Here is an 18,187-nt window from a genome sequence, read left to right on the forward strand (position 1 = left end):
GCCTGGAGGAGGGGCGGGAACTTGAGTTGGTAGGCGGAGCCTTGAGGGAGGGGCAAGGCGTTTGGCGGAGCATGGGCGGTGGCTGTGAGAGTCGGAACTAGAGCGAAGGGGGTGGGGCGGGCCTTGTTCCTTTACCCGGGGGAGAGGGCGGGGCCTAAGTGAAGCCCTGTGCAGTGGGAGGCCTGTGGAGGCTGTCAGGCCTGGGAAGAAGTCAGAGGATGAGGCTGCGGGACTCAGGAGGCCGTGTCTGCGGGGGCTCGGCCTGCAGTTGGGAGGACTGAACTAGAGTGGGGCATGGGGGTAAGGGCAGGGCCAGAGGGTGCTCTTTGAGCATCCGGGACCTCAGTGCAGGGAGGGCCCTCCGCTGGAGTAAGGGGCTGGGGGTCCGTGTGTTTTGAGAGCACCAAGGGAAGAGATGTGGAGAGGCCTCCGCTCAGCACCGGGTCTGAGTGAGGGGGACGGAGCCGGGTGGGAGGAGGGGACTGGACAAAGATCTGAAGGTCTGATGTCTCCACAGGGTGATGGGGGAGCATGTTCACTTAAATGCTAACGACCTGGCCCTCCTCCTCTCCAGGGACTCCCAGTCTGATCCAGAAATGACAATAGTAACAATAACAGAACTTCCTTATGAGCAGAATCAGTATATGCCAAGCCTGGTGCCAGCACATAGCAGATGCTGTATAAGTGTTAGTGGTTATTATTACCTTGCATTTAGCCTTTATTATGTGCTAAGGATGCTATATACATGACGTCCTCCTGATGACCCCATGAGGGTTGTAATTCCCATATTACAGATGGGTCACTGAAGCTCAGAGAGATGAAATAACCGCCCTCCACCCTGTGACGGTTTCTTGTTGATTTCGCCGGTTAAAGTGGCCTGCAAGTGTAGTGCTGGGGGGCCGCCTAGTGTTCCTGAGCGTGAGGCGCTGCGATGTGCCTTACAGAGAAAATAAATGTTCGATAAGCTTCATTTAGGCATCAGTTATAGTGCTGTTGGCCGTGAATTCAATGTTAATGAATCAACAGTATATATTAAATCAGCATCTTTAAACAGACGCACATATAAATCAAGAGGATGTATTGATTGTTGAACAAAAATGTTGTGACTCAGAGAAACTCCCTGTTTGGTTCAGTATTTGCTAATTCCGTGTTCTTGGTGACTTAATAGAATCCAACTAGCGTGAATAACAAGAGCTGACTGCATATTTTTATGTGCCTTACTGTATGTTATACATACAGGTCGTTAGCATTCTGTATGTTCTAATTCACGATAAAAGAAGGCAAAGATGAAAATGTAAAATGTGAAAAAATCTCTCCGATGGTTGGTGTGGAGAGTGAGCTGGGCCAGCCGGGACCAAAGTGGGGTGCTTGGAAGTGGATGGGATGGAAAGACAACTTCGGGAAGGAAAAGCACAAAGTCAGTCTTGATGTTAACAAGGATTTATTGTGTTGGGGACAGCGGCAGAGAGGACAAGGACAGATATGGCGAGCTGAGGAGGAGAGGAGGGTGATGGGAGTGGAGGCGAACATGGAGCCAAGGGCAGAGAATCTGCGGACATAGTCACTGGTTGTTGAAGTCAAATGAATTCGCAAATCCAAGAAAGGCAAGGAAGGGAGGGCCTGGGCTCCCGTGGTGACCCACCCTGTTTTCCCCACCCCAGGGGATGCTCTCCTTGGTCCTGAACTGCATTGACCGCCTGAATGTCTACACCACTGCTGCCCACTTCGCCGAATTTGCGGGGGAGGAGGCAGCCGAGTCTTGGAAAGAGATTGTGAACCTGCTCTATGAACTCCTGGGTAAGGGGCCCAGTCCTGACTTAACCTAGAGCCCCCAGGTTCTCAGTCCCATTGGGTCTGACCCCTCTTTCCACCCTCAGCCTCCCTGATCCGTGGCAATCGTACCAACTGTGCCCTCTTCTCCACCAACCTGGACTGGCTGGTCAGCAAGCTGGATCGGCTGGAGGCCTCCTCTGGTAGGAGAACCCCGGGGGAGGGGACAGGGGCTGGGGCAGGGGAGGGCCGCCGTCACGTCACCTGTCACTCTGCCATCTGCACAGGGATCCTGGAGGTGCTGTACTGTGTCCTGATTGAGAGTCCTGAGGTGCTGAACATCATCCAAGAGAACCACATCAAGTCCATCATCTCCCTCCTGGACAAGCACGGAAGGAACCACAAGGTGGGCCCCTCACCCTGACCTTTCCCCATGCCCTGGAATTCTCCACTTCCCTCACTTCCCTCCCCCGTCTTGGACTCCTCTGCACATGCTTCCATCTCAACACAAGGGTCTCATACTTATAGTTCTTAAATGGATTCTGGGCCACGGGCATGCTTCATTAGCTTTCTGAAATATTTTTTAAAAATATCTCATTTTGTAGTCTTTAGGTGACTGTGTTTACACTCTGCAGTTTGCCATGGGTCCTACCTGTTCCCGATGCATGATTTCTAACCAGCTCACATGTGTACATTATCCAGCTACCCCCCGAAAACACGAGTGTGCAGCCCCTGGTGATCTAAAATCTTCTTTTGACCCCCACGCTCTCCCTAACCAACCCTTTCCCTTGTCCCTCTGACCCCTCGTCCTACTCCAGTCTCTCCTTCCTTACACTGCTGATGCCTTATCCCAGCTCCTGTGGCCCCCAGCCTGACCTTCCTCTGTGATCCTTGACCTTCCTCTGTGAGCCCTGATCTCCCCACATTCACCACCTCCTCACAGTCAAAATCTCCATCTTCTGTCCTGGCATAGTATCCTTAACTTCTGGCTTCCCACTGTAGACCTTCCATGATCTCCCTGCCCTGGTGCTGTCACCACCTGACCTCTGACCTTGACTTCCAGGTGCTAGATGTGCTGTGTTCCCTGTGTGTGTGCAATGGCGTGGCCGTGCGCTCCAACCAAGATCTCATTACTGAGAACTTGCTCCCTGGCCGAGAGCTTTTGCTGCAGACAAACCTCATCAACTATGTCACCAGGTCTGGCCCCCAATCTCTGACCCCAGCGTGACTCCTCCCTGATCACAGATCGCAGAACCTCTCAACCCTTTCCCAGACTCAGACTCCACAGTCAGGTGGCTGTCCCTTCCAAAGTGTTCCACCCTGGGACTTGACACCTGGGCCTCCCAGATGTCCGCTCTTGCCCTAGCTCATCCCAGCTTCCACTCCTCTTGTCCTCTCTCCCTGCTCCATTTCTGCCTCTGTCTGTTCCACTCTCTCTTTCTCTTTTTCTGTTTGCTCTTTTTGTCTCTGTCTGTCTGTTTCTATGTCTGTCTCTATTTCTCCTCCATTTCTTTTTTTCTTTCTCTCACCCATCTCTCTCCATCTCTGGTTTTGTTGTTGTTGTTGTTTTGTTTTGTTTTTGTTTCTATTTTGAGAGAAAGAGAGAAAGAGTGTGTGGAGGGACAGAAGGAGAGGGAGAGAGAGAAAATCTTAAGTAGGCTCCATGTCCAGCGTAGAGCCTGATGGCGGGGCTCAATCTCACAACCCTGAGTTCATGACCTGAGCCAAATTCAAGAGTCAGATGTGTAACCAACTGAGCCACCCAGGCGCCCCTCTGTTTTTTTTTTTTTTTTTTAAGATTTTATTTCTAGGGGCGCCTGGGTGGCACAGCGGTTAAGCCTCTGCCTTCGGCTCGGGGCGTGATCCTGGCGTTATGGGATCGAGCCCCACATCAGGCTCCTCCGCTATGAGCCTGCTTCTTCCTCTCCCACTCCCCCTGCTTGTGTTCCCTCTCTCGCTGGCTGTTTCTATCTCTGTCTAATAAATAAATAAAATCTTTAAAAAAAAAGATTTTATTTCTAAGTAATCTCTACATCCCAATGGGCGCTCAAACTCAAAACCCTGAGATCAAGAGTCACACGCTCTATTGACTGAGCCAGCCAGGCACCACTCTTCTGTTTTTTGAGGTCTCTTTCTGTCTTTGTCTCTGCTTTCTCTGTCTCCATGTCTCTGTCTTCTGTTTTTCCTGTGTATGTCTTTCCTCCTCTTTCTCCCTTTCCCACCTCCACCCCACAACAGCCTGGCTCTGCTTCCCATCTCTCCCTCACTCCCTCTCCTGTCCCGTCTCTCCTGCAGCATCCGCCCAAACATCTTTGTGGGCCGAGCAGAGGGCACCACGCAGTATGGCAAATGGTACTTTGAGGTGATGGTGGACGAGGTGGCTCCATTCCTGACAGCTCAGGCCACCCACCTGAGGGTGGGCTGGGCCCTCACTGAGGGCTACAGCCCCTACCCAGGGGGCGGCGAGGGCTGGGGCGGCAATGGGGTCGGCGACGACCTCTATTCCTACGGCTTTGACGGGCTGCATCTCTGGACAGGTACCTGGACCCTTCCAGGGGCTCTCATCCCTGATTATTGGCCCCAGAGTTTCCAAGATTCTCACCACACATCTTGGGGTTGTTGGGATCCTGATCCCCAGAATAGGCCAACTTTTGACCTCTTAATCCTAATTTCCCAAGACCTAGAGCTTCCAGAGTCTTGGCCCTAACCCATTTCCTCATAGCTTCCAGAACTCTGGCCCTAGGAAATGTATGATCTCTGGCCCTAGAGATCCTAGAAAACTTTCCTGATTTTTATGACATTTTGTGGTCTTTGACTTATGACCCCAAAGGTTCCAGAATTCTAACTCCAGGATTTTAATCTCTGACCCCACAGGTCTCAGGATCCTAACCTCAGGGGAACCTTGACCTCCCCGCTAATCTCAGAGCTCCTGGGCCCTCCATGGGAACATTTGACCTTAGGGTTGCCAGGATCTAGATCCCATAGGATCCTTTAATATCTGCTTCTTGTCTCTTGAGACCATTGGTCTCTGACCAATGAGATCTTGAGACCTCTGACTTCTGACCCTGGTGCCCTGGTGCAGGACACGTGGCACGCCTGGTGACTTCCCCAGGGCAGCACCTCCTGGCCCCGGAGGACGTGGTCAGCTGCTGCCTGGACCTCAGTGTGCCATCCATCTCCTTCCGCATCAATGGCTGTCCTGTGCAGGGCGTCTTTGAGGCCTTCAACTTGGATGGGCTCTTCTTCCCTGTCGTCAGCTTCTCGGCTGGTGTCAAGTGAGAACTTACCGTTGCCCGCTTGCCAAGCCCCAGACCTGGGACTGTTCCAAGACAGCTTCCCTAGTCATAACATGGCCTCCTAGAAGGCCAGGATCTGGTAGCCTACCCTCAGGACTGACTGATCAGATCCCTATGTGAAGGTCCCAGTGACCGCTACATGGTCCCAGACACTTTAGTGTTCTCCCAATGACCCAGACCCTTCCAATGACCTCAGCTTCTTCACAACCCCATATCATTCCAGTGACCTTCAAGTGTCCCCCCCAAATTGCACAATGACCTAATAGCTCCAGACTCTCCCAGTTAATTCCCAAATGATGTCAGGCTCTCCCAATGACTCTATGCCATTTCAATGACCGCCAAATGACTCCAGAATCTGACATCTGTCTTCCTGTGACCCCAGATCCTCCCAGTGACCTCCCAGTGATCTTGGACTCTCCCAACAACTCCATGCTTTTAACAATTTCTCAGTGACCCAGCATCTCCCAGTTATCTTCCAGTCACTCCGTAATCCCACAGTGACATTTATCCCTCAATGATCCCAATTATTTCAAAGACCTCAATAACTCATTCTTTTCCCGATGATCCCAAGCTCTGTGAAGGGCTCCCCAGTGGTGATTACAGTTATCTCACCATTACTTCAGATTTTCAGTGATTTCCAAATGACCTTTTTGTTCTCCCCAATACTTCCCAATATCCCCAAATACTCTGTTGAGCCAGGGTCTCTTCCAGGGGACCTTCCCATGACCCTGCATTAACTTCCCAATGACCCCACACTTTCCTTTTTTGATTCTCCAATGATTCTCATTGGCCTCAGACATTCTCTTTGACGTTATACTTTCCTTTTTGACCCTAAATGACTTCCATGACTCTATGCCCAGTGATCTTTCCCAGAACTTTCCATCGATCCCAGGATTGCTCCCTTACCCCCACTGAGCACAGATTCTCCTTGTAATCTGCCCCACCAGTGACCTCTCTCTCCCACTCAGGGTGCGGTTCCTGCTTGGTGGTCGCCATGGTGAATTCAAGTTCCTGCCTCCACCTGGCTATGCCCCATGCCACGAGGCTGTGCTCCCTCGAGAGCGACTTCATCTGGAGCCCATCAAGGAGTATCGGCGGGAGGGGCCTCGGGGGCCCCACCTGGTGGGCCCCAGCCGCTGCCTCTCACACACCGACTTTGTGCCCTGCCCTGTGGACACGGTCCAGGTACTGCATGCCCCACAAGAATTTCCTGTGAGGCAGACCCTCTTAGGAGTCAAGGAGGTGGGGAACTGTGCTGGAAGTTGGGAACCTTGTTGTTTAACAGATGGGGAAACTGAGGAAAAGTGGAGGCAAAGAACTCTCTTAAAGTAGAATCCCAGTTTCCAGGAATCCTCAGTGTAGCCCCCTACAGAGAGGACTATTATTGCCCTTGATTTACAGCTGAGGGAAGGAAGCCCTGAGAGGTAACCAACCCGTGCAAGCCACAGAGCTGACTTGAGCCCAGGTGCTGATTGTGAAGCTTGAGATCTTTTCCACTAGTTTATTGTCATCTCTTGCGTCTGGATCTTCCCACGCCTCTTGTCCCAACCTGAGCTCCCCACCATCCTACCCAGACATGTCCCTATCAGAGGCCACAGAAGTCGTGTTCAAGAGCCTGACCGTGAGGGTCTGATTTTCAGTGTGTTACCATAGGTATGTGGCCTCCCTCCTCTTCCTCTGGGCCTCAGTTTGGTCATCTGTGAGGAAAGGGGGATAACAGTAGAGCCTACCTGGTAGCATGGTCCTGAAAGTTAGATGAATTACTGTCTGTGAAGTGCTTAGCACAGTCCTGAGTCAATAGTACTCCATCCCCCCTGTAGCCAGGCCAGACCGAGGGCCTCCTTCTGGATGTCTCCCTCCCACTCCCCCAGCTTGTCAGCCTCATGGACTGTCCACTTGGCCTCCCATACATCCCTCCTCACCTCCTCTCCTCCCCATGGCCCGCCCTGGTCCAAACCATCATTATCTCTTGTCTGAAGAACACTAATGACATAAATATTTATTAGTCACCTACTGTGTGCCAGGCATTTACATAAACTATGTAAGATTTAGTAGTTTATCTAGGTTATATCACTGAATCCTTATGAGGTCAGTAGTGTTCGGATCCTCATTATACAAAGAAGGAAAGAGACTCATCCATTCTTTCAGCAACCACTTCCGGGGCATCTCCTCTGGGCCTCGCTCTGGGCTGGGCAGGGCTGGGAAAGTGGTGGAGACTGAGGCAGCCCCAGGTCCTGTCCTCATGGAGCAACCAGTCCACAGGGGGAGATAGTCCCACTCCCAGATAATTCCTTAATTCTGTGATTCTAAGTCCTTACTCAGCTGGGTGTCAACCCTAGGGTCAGGGTCAGGTGATGAGGAGCAGGGCTCAGAATCCCAGAAAAGGTCTGGGGGACTGTCCTTGGGAAGAGGGGTCATGGTGCAGGCTGGAAGGAACACAGGGACCTCACAAACGTTCCCTCCCCTCCCCCTAGATTGTCCTGCCTCCCCATCTGGAGCGTATTCGGGAGAAGCTGGCAGAGAACATCCACGAACTCTGGGCACTGACTCGCATTGAGCAGGGCTGGACCTACGGCCCGGTGAGGGGCTGCCTGCAGCATGAGGACGTCAGGCTAGCCTGGCTGTTGGGGGAGTGAGCAGGGAGGGTCCCATGGTGGGGGGAAGGGACTCTTGGGTTTCCTGTGGTAGAACTAAGGGCAGGAGGTCAGGGGTTGCAGTCTGGGCATGTGGGGGAGAGGGACGGGGACCCTGAGGAATTGACACTGGGGTTTCTCCAGGTTCGGGATGACAACAAGAGGCTGCACCCATGTCTTGTGGACTTCCACAGCCTACCAGAGCCCGAGAGGAATTACAACCTGCAGATGTCGGGGGAGACACTCAAGTGAGGGCGGTACTGGGGAGCAGGGGCCTGGGCCTGGCTGCTGGTGAGGAGGAGGGATCGTGAAGCAGAGACTGAAGAAGGCAAGAAAGAGTAACAGAGGCATAAAGAGAGCTGGTCAGTAAGAGAAAGAGAGAGACGTGGAATCGGGGGAAGAAGTGGACAGGAAAAGGTGGACACAGGCGAAGAGATATGGAGACAAGGGAACGGGGAGAGACAGCAGTCAGAGAGACAGAGACCAAGGCAGAGAGATGGGGACAGACACCCAGAAAGCCAGAGCAAGAGATGCGGAGGGCCAGCAGGGACTGGGGAAGGAGGGGAGCCAGGCTCAGGGAGAGGAGTCCAGGGGCCAGGAGGCTGTGTGGGGTGACCCTGTCCCCCGCACCCTAGGACTCTGCTGGCGCTGGGCTGCCACGTGGGCATGGCGGATGAGAAGGCGGAAGACAACCTGAAGAAGACCAAACTCCCCAAGACGTGAGTGTGGGTGGCCCGGGTCCTGTCTGGGGGATAGAGTAGGAGGCTGGGGATGACATGGTGAGGGCTGGGCGGTTGAGGGGGTCTTGTAGGGAGGCTGAGGTCAGAGAAAAAGGAATTACAGGTTAGGGTAAAGGTCATAGGACCAGGGGTCAAGGGTCAGGGCTCTGGAGTCAGTGGTGAGTGTCCTGGGGAGGTGTCAGGATTGCAGAGGTGGGACTTCCAGAGGGACAGGGGGTGTGAATTGGGACCCAAGGTCAGGGTGTGCCATGGAATCAGGGAAAATGAGGGAACAGAGGTAATATCTTCAAGTCAGAGGTGGGGCGGGGGGGTCAATGGAAAGAGATGAGAAGTTCTTGGGAGTCGTGAGTAAGGGACACTAAAATTATAGGTGAGAGATCAGAGGTCCTGAGGATAGAGGCCAGGGTTCAGAGGTCAAGGACTCCAAACCCAGGAATTTGAAGTGACAGAGCTCTGAGGTCAGAGGTAGGAAAACTCAGAGTTAGAGATGAGAGGTCAGAGTCCCAGGGTTGAAGATGAGGCTCCCAAAATCACATCGCAGGGGTCAGAGAGGCCAGAGGTCAGTGAAGCAAAAGCCCTTGCTAGGGTCACAGGATCCTGTGTTAAGAGGCCAAGTATCTCAAAGCTCATTCAGGGGAGTCATAGAACCCGATGTCTGAGATCGTAGGTCAGAAATCCCAAAACTCAGAGCTCAGGATCACAAGACCCTGGGAGCAAGGGTCAGAAGTCAGGGATTCTGTTGCTCGGGGCCCAGAGGTGGGGGTGAGGGGTCTCCTCTCACCAAGCTCTGCCACGTGCACAGGTACATGATGAGCAATGGGTACAAGCCGGCACCGCTAGACCTGAGCCACGTGCGGCTGACACCGGCGCAGATGACGCTGGTGGACCGGCTGGCGGAGAATGGGCACAATGTGTGGGCACGAGACCGCGTGGCCCAGGGCTGGAGCTACAGTGCCGTGCAGGACATCCCAGCACGCCGCAACCCTCGCCTTGTGCCCTACCGCCTGCTGGATGAGGCCACCAAACGGAGCAACCGGGACAGCCTCTGCCAGGCCGTGCGCACGCTGCTGGGCTACGGCTACAACATCGAGCCGCCTGACCAGGAGCCCAGTGAGTGCAGACCTTGGGCCCCTTACGCTAACTCCTGCGCTGATGTGGGCCCCGCTGCCTGACCCCTGACTTCTGACCCCATTTGGCCCCTGAATGGGCTACATCTACAACACCGAGCCTTTCTCCCCCAACCCTGACCCTTACTCTGACCCCGACCCGGAGCCCAGTCTTGACCACTGACCTTGATCATACTTGAGCCCTGCCAGATCACGAGCCCAGTGAGCACTAGCCCTGATCCCCGACTCCAATCCCGGCCCCCAGCTATGACGTCTAACTGTTGACCTTTATGGCTACAAAATGGAGCCACCCAGCCAAGAACTCAGAGCCTCTAACCCCTACCCCTAACCTGACCCCTGACCTATCACTGACTTCTAATTCCAGCTTTGATCAGGTGCCCTAGCTGTGGTCCCCAACCTTCAGTTTCTCTATCCCTGGCCCAAGCCCCAATTTTGTCCTCTCTCTGAGCCTGACTCTGACACTCTCTCCCTGATCCTTTTCTCAACCCTTGAATCTAAACATCAACCCTAATCTTGACCCTTAACCCTAGACCATGATGGTGCCTGACCTGACTTTCTGTCTCTGTCAGCATCTCTTCTCTGAGGGCTCTGACTGCTAAAGAGATGGGGCGGGGGGCTGTCTCACTTAGTAGGTCCTTCCCACCTCTTTGACTAGCTTGAGAGTCCCCAGGTCTTCTCCTGTAATACCAAGAAATTATCCCTTTTCCCTCAGTCCCCCAAGGCTCTTGACTTCTCTGGTGTCTCCCACCAACTTCTCAGTGTCTTGGGATCCACTCCCCACCCAGCCCCTGACTCTGCCTGGCCCCATTTGCAGGTCTGGTGGAGAGCCAGTCTCGCTGGGACCGGGTGCGCATCTTCCGGGCAGAGAAATCCTATGTGGTGCAGAGCGGACGCTGGTACTTTGAGTTCGAAGCAGTCACCACGGGTGAGATGCGAGTGGGCTGGGCGAGGCCCGACCTGCGGCCTGACGTGGAGCTGGGAGCTGATGAGCTGGCCTATGTCTTCAATGGGCACCGCGTGGGTACCTCCTGGGGCTCCACTCTGCCAGGTCCTGTCGTCCCTCCCACAGCTCATACACTCCAGCCCCACCTCTGTCTGTGCCCCATTGTCCACTCATCCCTGCATCTGCCTTACCACTTATTCATCCATCCATCCATCCATCCATCCATCCATCCATCCATCCATCCATCTGTCCCACCCTCCCGGTCCATGCATATATCTTTTTTTAATAAAGATTTATTTAGTTAGTTATTTGAGAGAGAGAGAGCATAAGCAGGGGGAGGGAGAGCGACAAGCAGACTCCCTGCTGAGCCGGGAGCCCAGCATGGGGCTCGATCCCAGGACCCTGAGATCATGACCTGAGCCAAAGGCAGATGCTTAACCCCCTTAGCCACCCAAGTGCCCTTGTCCATGCATATAGCTATCCATCATCCATTCATCTACCCACAAATCCAACTATCCATCCATCTACTCATCGGTCCAGATAATCATTTAACCATCCACATTTCCATCTGTTTATTCATTTATTTGTTAGTTCAGCCATTCACTTATTTAATCAATTTGTGAATTCATTTATTTAATCCTTTAATGCGTGAATCTATCAGTTCGTCCATTTATCCACCCATCCACCTGCCCATCCTTCCACCTACCCACTCATCCATCTGTCTTTGTCTATACTTTCTTCCTTCCCAGTATCAACCCATGTAGACTCACCTTTCATTTCATTCTTCCATCCAGCCATATACCTGCTTCCCATCCATCTGTCCCATTACCCATTGATCTATTCTGGGGGTGTATGGATCTATATGAATCTGGAGAGGGGACATTGGCAGGCTCGTTTTTCCTTTCCATCACTGTCACTTGCAGCTGCCCCCAACTCCCCACTACAACGCTGGTGGTCTGCATAACCCCAGCCCCAGCCATGGAAACAGTAGAGAGCTCAGGCTGAAGAGATGGGATGTGGAGATCAGTGGGAAGGGAGAGCATAAAAGCCTGTCCCTTACCTTCTAAGGACCGTGGATACAAATGTGGGAAAAGATGGGGGCCCTGTGGGGGTGACCCCTCTTCTGTCCCGCATGCCCTAAACTTGATCTCTTGCATATGTATCTTTACACATCTCTCCTTGCTTCTATATGTTTCTGTTTCTCTGTGTGTCTCTCCCATGCCGCATCTTCCCCTCGCCTCCTCACAGGGCCAGCGCTGGCACTTGGGCAGTGAACCATTTGGGCGTCCATGGCAGCCGGGTGATGTCGTGGGCTGCATGATCGACCTCACAGAGAACACCATTATCTTCACCCTCAATGGCGAGGTCCTCATGTCTGATTCGGGCTCTGAGACAGCCTTCCGGGAAATCGAGATTGGGGATGGTGAGGGCTGGCCTCATGGCCCCTTTCTGGTTTTCTGTCCTCTCACCTGACCCTACACTGCGTCCCCAGCCTCCTGCTTTTCCGTCCCTTCCTTCCACGGTACCTCCTCCCCTCCTGCCCCTGCCCTGCCCACCTGTCCTCACCCCTGCCCCTCCGTCCTCTCCCACCAGGCTTCCTGCCTGTCTGCAGCTTGGGACCTGGCCAGGTGGGTCACCTGAACCTGGGCCAGGACGTGAGCTCCCTGCGGTTCTTTGCCATCTGTGGCCTCCAGGAAGGCTTTGAGCCATTCGCCATCAACATGCAGCGCCCAGTCACCACCTGGTTCAGCAAAAGCCTTCCCCAATTTGAGGCCGTGCCCCTTGAGCACCCCCACTATGAGGTGAGGACTGACCCCACTCAGTACCCTCTGATCTGCCTTCAAACCTCATTCTTCCCACAGTTCTCTTCCCCAAATTTCTCCTTTCCTTCTGTGTTAACCGTGTAGAAGGGGATGTCAGGTCAGTGGGCTCCTGGGGCTGCCTTGTAGGGTATAACTAGAGAACCACAACTTGTCTGACCTCCAGGTGCCTTGCCTATTAAGTGGGGGAAGGGAAAAAAGAGGAGCTGGGTTAAGTGACCCTGATGGAAATTTCCAGTCTTTATAACATCTCATCTTACAGCAAGGTTTAAAGAAATATAAATCTCTGAGTACATTTTGGCACCATCCTTACTAATTGCTATCTGTATATACATATTTTTTTCATTTTTTTAGCAGCTTTTCATTAATCTGAGTATCCTAGTTTTTAGGCTCTAGTGTGTTTTCTTTACCAAGGTTAAGCTTAGCATCAGACTCTGACCATAATCACGTAGACCAAAGTGATAGTTCTTTTCTCAACCTGGGAGGAACCTGAATCCCACATGGCTAAGCTTCAGTGGGTACTTTAGAATCAGCCAGACCTGGGTTGGCTTCTTATCTGCAGTGTAGCCTTGGACATGTGACTGTCTCCTCCTGAGCCTCAGTTTTCCCATCCACGGCATTGTTCAGATTTCCTCACAATAATTCCCCCCCACACTTCTGAATCATTTGAATAAGTTGGAGACATCATGCCTCTTTTTGTTTTTTATTTTTATGTAAGCTCGATGCCCAGCATGGGGCTCAAACTCATGACCCGAGGATCAACAATCACATGCTCTACCGACCGAGCCAGCCAGGTGCCCCCATCGTGCTTCTTTATCCCTAAATATTTCAATGTGCATTTCTTCAGAACAGGCTATACTCTTACAGAACTGCAGTTATGAAAATCGGTCATGAAAATCAGGAAATTTGACACTAATGCATACTATTACCTAATTCGTAATTCATATTCAGATTGTATTAATTGTGGCGATAATGTGTCTTTTTATTTTTCTGGTCCAGGATCCAATCCAGGATTATATATTGCATTTAGTTGTTATGTCTTTTTATTCTTTTTTTTTATTGTTTATTTACTTACTTATTTGAGAGAGAAAGACAAAGAGAGAGAGAACATGAGCAATGGGGGCCAGGACAGAGGGGGAAGGAGAGGGACAAGCAGACTCCACACTGAGCGTGGAGCCCCACCCAGGGCTTGATCTCACAACCCTGAGATCATGACCTGAGCAGAAACCAAGAGTTGGATGCTTAACCTGACTGCGCCACCCAGGCGCCCCATGTCTCTTTATTCTTTAATGTCAAATGTTCCTGAGTCTGTCTTTGTCTTTCATGCCAGTAACATTTTTGAAGAGTACAGACCAGTTGTTTTGCAGATTATCTCTCATTTTGGTTTGTTGAATGTCTCCCCATGATTAGGTATAGGTGACACATATTCNNNNAAGACAAGAACACTGTGTCCTGCTTAATGCAGGATATCAGGAGGCACATAGTGTCATTATGTCTTATTACCAATTACTTTAATTCGGACTGTTTGATTAAGGTGGAGTCTGCCAGGTTTCTCTACCACAAATTACTATTTTTCTCTTTGTAATTACAAAGTAATTTGTGGGGAGGGATTTTAAGACGAGGTGAGAATGGATGGGTTTTAAGCAGGGGAAAGTCCAGTTTAGATCTGAGTTTTGGAAAGGTCCCATTGAGAGTGGATTATAGGGGTGACCGCGGAGGCAGAAAGACCAGAGGTGCCAGGGGCTGGAGAGGCTGCTGGAGCAGATGTTGAACTTCCTCATTCCTGTTACTGCCAGATGTGTTCTCAACCCAGGGACCGGAGCGCTAGACAGCCGTGAGAACGAGCACACTGACCTACACGCCACCACGTGGACGAGTCTCACAGGCGTAATGCCGAGGGAAAGGAGCCAGACACAAAAGAGCACATCCTGTGGTTTCCCATTTGTAGACAGTTCAAGAACAGGCAGAGTGAATCTGTGATGTGTTAAATCAGGAGGGTGTTACTGCGAAAGAATATCTCAGATGTTTCGTTACTCTGCACCCAGATCATGGGAGGGAGACTGTTGGTAGACTGTTGTGGAGGAGCAGAGCAAAACAGGGTTTATAAGAGTGGGGGGAGAACAGAGAAAAAGACCCCACAGACAGTCTGGGAACAGCAAATCTTGGCCAGAATTTCGAGGTGAATTCATTGGCTGGCAGGGAGCACAGAGGACTTGGCATTTGGTCTTTGAAGATGGGACAGGAAGGAAAGGGAGCCACTCCACTTGTTCATGGAGTCTCGAGAAAGCCTCTGAGAGTCTGTTTCTGGAGCGCACAGGTCAGGCACCTGTCCTCTGTCAGCTCCTGCCTCTTGTTTAGGCCAGGTCAGGACATTTCCCTCATCAGACTCCCTCACTGTCTTTGAGAGGGTGGTGACTAAATGGACACCAAGGGGGCTCCTGGGTGGGTGGGTGGGGCTTAATCAAGTTCTGTGTCTCCATCTGGGCTCTGGGCACACAGGTGGGGTCACTCTAAAACCTCATCATGTTACGCATTATGACACGTGCACTTTTCTGAATATTTCCATATACAGGAAGTTTAGCAAAAATTCATCTGGGGGGCCTTTACGAAACTCTGGCCCTTCTGGCCTGCTCTCCCCAAGAGTCTCCCCAAGAGACCAGGAGGGCAGGGCCTTTGTTCTGTTCGTTGATGTGTTCCCAGCATTGGGGAATGGTGCCTGGTACATAGTAGGGTCTCAGGAATTATTTGTGGATTGGATGACAGTCTGGAGTGAGGCCTGTGTATAGGTCGGTTTGGAACGTTCCCCAGGCAGCCAGGGCTGCCACTGTACGAGGTGCCCAGACAGAGCTCGGCAGAGGGCTGAGCGCACCCTACAGCCAAGCTGTGTGTCCCCCAGGGAGCCCATCCGCTCAGAGGAGTGAGTCTTTGGCTAATTCTCACACAGGTGTTCCAAGGCCTCCTGGTGGCTCCGTGTGTACTGGGTTTAGGACCAATGGCCTAGCCTGCCTGCCCAGCTCAGTCTTCCTGCTTGCCCTTAGGTGACCCGCGTGGATGGCACCGTGGACACACCGCCCTGCCTGCGCCTGAGCCACCGCACCTGGGGCTCCCAGAACAGTCTTGTGGAGATGATCTTTCTCCGGCTGAGCCTTCCAGTCCAGTTTCACCAGCATTTTCGGTGCACCGCAGGGGCCACCCCCCTGGCGCCCCCCGGCCTGCAGCCCCCCGCCGAGGATGAAGCCCGGGCGGCGGAACCCGACCCTGACTACGAAAACCTGCGGCGCTCAGCGGGGCGCTGGGGCGAGCCTGAGGGGGGCAAAGAAGGAAATGCCAAGGAGGGGGCGCCCGGGGGCAATGCCCAGGCTGGGGTGGAGGTCCAGCCTGTCAGGGTGGAGAACGAGAAGGATGCCACCACAGAGAAGAACAAGAAGAGAGGGTGAGTCGAGGGTGGGGCCGGGGTGGGCCCCACTTCAGTAACGTAAGAAAGCCCATTGTGTCCCACAGCAGCCCCATGTATGTTAAGTGGAGTCAGAATACTGAGGGAGCCTAGCATGCCTCAAGTGAGCCCCCTTATCTCCTGGGATGCTCTCATTTTTCTGAGAATGTAAAATTGGGGTACCCCCTATATCTATGGAGAACTCCACTATCCTTGGGGTATCTAGTAGGTCCCAAAGCATTTCACCCAATGGACTTTATTATCCATGGACACTAACGCGGACAGACACTCAAGTGTCTTGGGAGGGTTGACTGTACGCCCAAAGTATCCCAGTGAACACTGCTGGTCTTCTAAATTGGGATTTAGAAGATTCAGAAATTGGGATTCTAACTTTCTGTGTCTCAAGTGTGTCCCCCCAAAAGTTAACTTCAAAGGAGACCCTCAAAAGGCCCTAAACCTGACTTGAAACTAAATGTGCTTTCCCTACTATCACAGTGGTTTTCAGTGGGATGAAGTTCTGTGTCTCTTGGCAGATGTTTGGAAATAATGGATGACTTCGGTTATCACAGTTTGTGGGACAGTGGTACTGCTAGTGGGGGACTCCAGGAATTCTACAGGCCTTCAGTGCACAAGACAGTACCACACAATGAAGGATTATCCTTTCCCAAACGCCTCTAGCACCCATATGAGAAATGCTGACTTAGGGGGACCACAGTATGCCCCAAACGGAACCTCCATGTCCCCAGAGGCACCTTAAATTTGGGCATCTGCAAGCACAGAGCACAGCTTCTCCAGAATGGATCATGCTGACACAGTTAGCAATTTTATCCCTCTAGAGGCGGGGGCTTGGGTATTAGAAATGGGATGTGAGGGTCATGAATGTTGTGGTGGAGAGGGCTGGGGGGCTGAGCTTGAGAGCTGGTTCTCACAGTAGCCTCTCCTCCCCATCACCAGGTTTTTATTCAAGGCCAAGAAGGCCGCCATGATGACCCAACCACCAGCCACTCCCACTCTGCCCCGACTCCCTCGAGAGGTGGTGCCTGCTGACAACCGTGATGACCCTGAGATCATCCTCAATACCACCACGGTGGGAACCTGGAGCCCTCAATTTTCCCTCAGAGAACCCTCAGATTTCCAGATTTCATGCTACAATCCCTAGTAATTGCCCTTACCTGGGGACACCCCAATATACACTGAAGACCACAAAATAGAGCACACACTAATTTAGTCCTTTGAGCCCCTAAATCCATATAGCTAGGGGGCCTAAAAATTGCAGGAACACAATGAAGCTATAAGTTACACTGATAAAATTCCCAGGGATCCCAGAATCCAGAGGATATATCAGTATAGACTTGGGACCTCAATATTTGGGTTCACCCATATAAACTCAATACCCTCAAATTTAATAGCTATTCTAGTATATTCCTGGGAACCAACATTCACAATACCCTAGTGGAGTTTAGGGATTTCCCAGATCTGGAATGTTTTCTGATACAGATAGCCTTGTGGTTAAGACTATGGGCTACCTCGGTGCCAAGAAGGTCAACCACTTCACTGCTCTATGCCTTCTCCTTTATGGAAGTTTTATGGTTTCCCATCATTAAAATGGTTTCCCATCATTAAAACAAATTGTACCCACTTGATGGTGATTATAAAAGTTAAGTAAATTAATTTGTGAACCATTTGTTAACTATAACTTGTTGATAACATTGTAATTTGGAGAGGAACCCAAATTCTGGGGTATCACAAATAGTCCCAGAGGATTCCCGAATCTAAAAATATATCAGTAGACACAGAAATAGAGGGACATAGACCCGGAAGGGGGGTCTCAAATCCAGTAATTTTTTGTTGAACTCCCAGAGGACACTGTGAATCTAGAGAGACCAACTTAGAGTCCCAGGGAAGCCCTGTGTCACTAAACTTCTGGACTGACCATTGGTCCCCCTTTGCCTCTCCAGTACTATTACTCCGTGAGGGTCTTCGCTGGCCAGGAGCCCAGCTGTGTGTGGGTGGGCTGGGTCACCCCTGACTACCATCAGCACGACATGAACTTTGACCTCAGCAAGGTCCGGGCAGTGACTGTGACCATGGGGGACGAACAAGGCAACGTCCATAGCAGGTACCAGGGAGGGGTGGGAACTGTGGGAGGTGAGAGGTCACCGCTGGGCACCTGGCTCTCCCCAGGCTTGCCCCAGCAGCTTCCCTCCCCCTCTTCTTCTCTTCTTCTCTCCCTGTTTACTTTCCTCCTCTGGGTTTTTCCTCCTCTTCTGTTTCTTTTTGGTCTTTTCCATTTTCTCTTCCTTCATCTCACACTCTACTTTTTACATAACCTCCTGTCTCTGTTCTCTCTTCCTGCTCCCCTTCCCTCTCTTCCTCCTAGAACCCCCAGCCAACTTCTAAGAACACTCACTCTGAGGGGCTTGGG

At 51.9% G+C, this 18,187-nt stretch overlaps 1 protein-coding gene across 1 annotated transcript in view; it reads left to right on the forward strand.

The window, feature by feature from the left end:
• RYR1 (ryanodine receptor 1) overlaps positions 1 to 18,187 on the forward strand; it is a 108,378-nt gene that overhangs the window by 13,431 nt on the left and 76,760 nt on the right. The window contains 17 exon segments of the mRNA XM_040633935.1: positions 1,662 to 1,797; positions 1,878 to 1,973; positions 2,058 to 2,176; positions 2,834 to 2,967; positions 4,066 to 4,307; positions 4,853 to 5,045; positions 6,035 to 6,251; positions 7,541 to 7,645; positions 7,844 to 7,947; positions 8,335 to 8,418; positions 9,242 to 9,549; positions 10,381 to 10,583; positions 11,758 to 11,932; positions 12,103 to 12,311; positions 15,368 to 15,762; positions 16,717 to 16,849; positions 17,721 to 17,881. Of these exon segments, the coding sequence (XP_040489869.1) occupies positions 1,662 to 1,797; positions 1,878 to 1,973; positions 2,058 to 2,176; positions 2,834 to 2,967; positions 4,066 to 4,307; positions 4,853 to 5,045; positions 6,035 to 6,251; positions 7,541 to 7,645; positions 7,844 to 7,947; positions 8,335 to 8,418; positions 9,242 to 9,549; positions 10,381 to 10,583; positions 11,758 to 11,932; positions 12,103 to 12,311; positions 15,368 to 15,762; positions 16,717 to 16,849; positions 17,721 to 17,881 (3,014 nt within the window).

Source organism: Ursus maritimus, unplaced genomic scaffold (genome assembly GCF_017311325.1).
Source record: "Ursus maritimus isolate PB19 unplaced genomic scaffold, ASM1731132v1 scaffold_19, whole genome shotgun sequence".
In the NCBI taxonomy this organism is placed as follows: domain Eukaryota; kingdom Metazoa; phylum Chordata; class Mammalia; order Carnivora; family Ursidae; genus Ursus; species Ursus maritimus.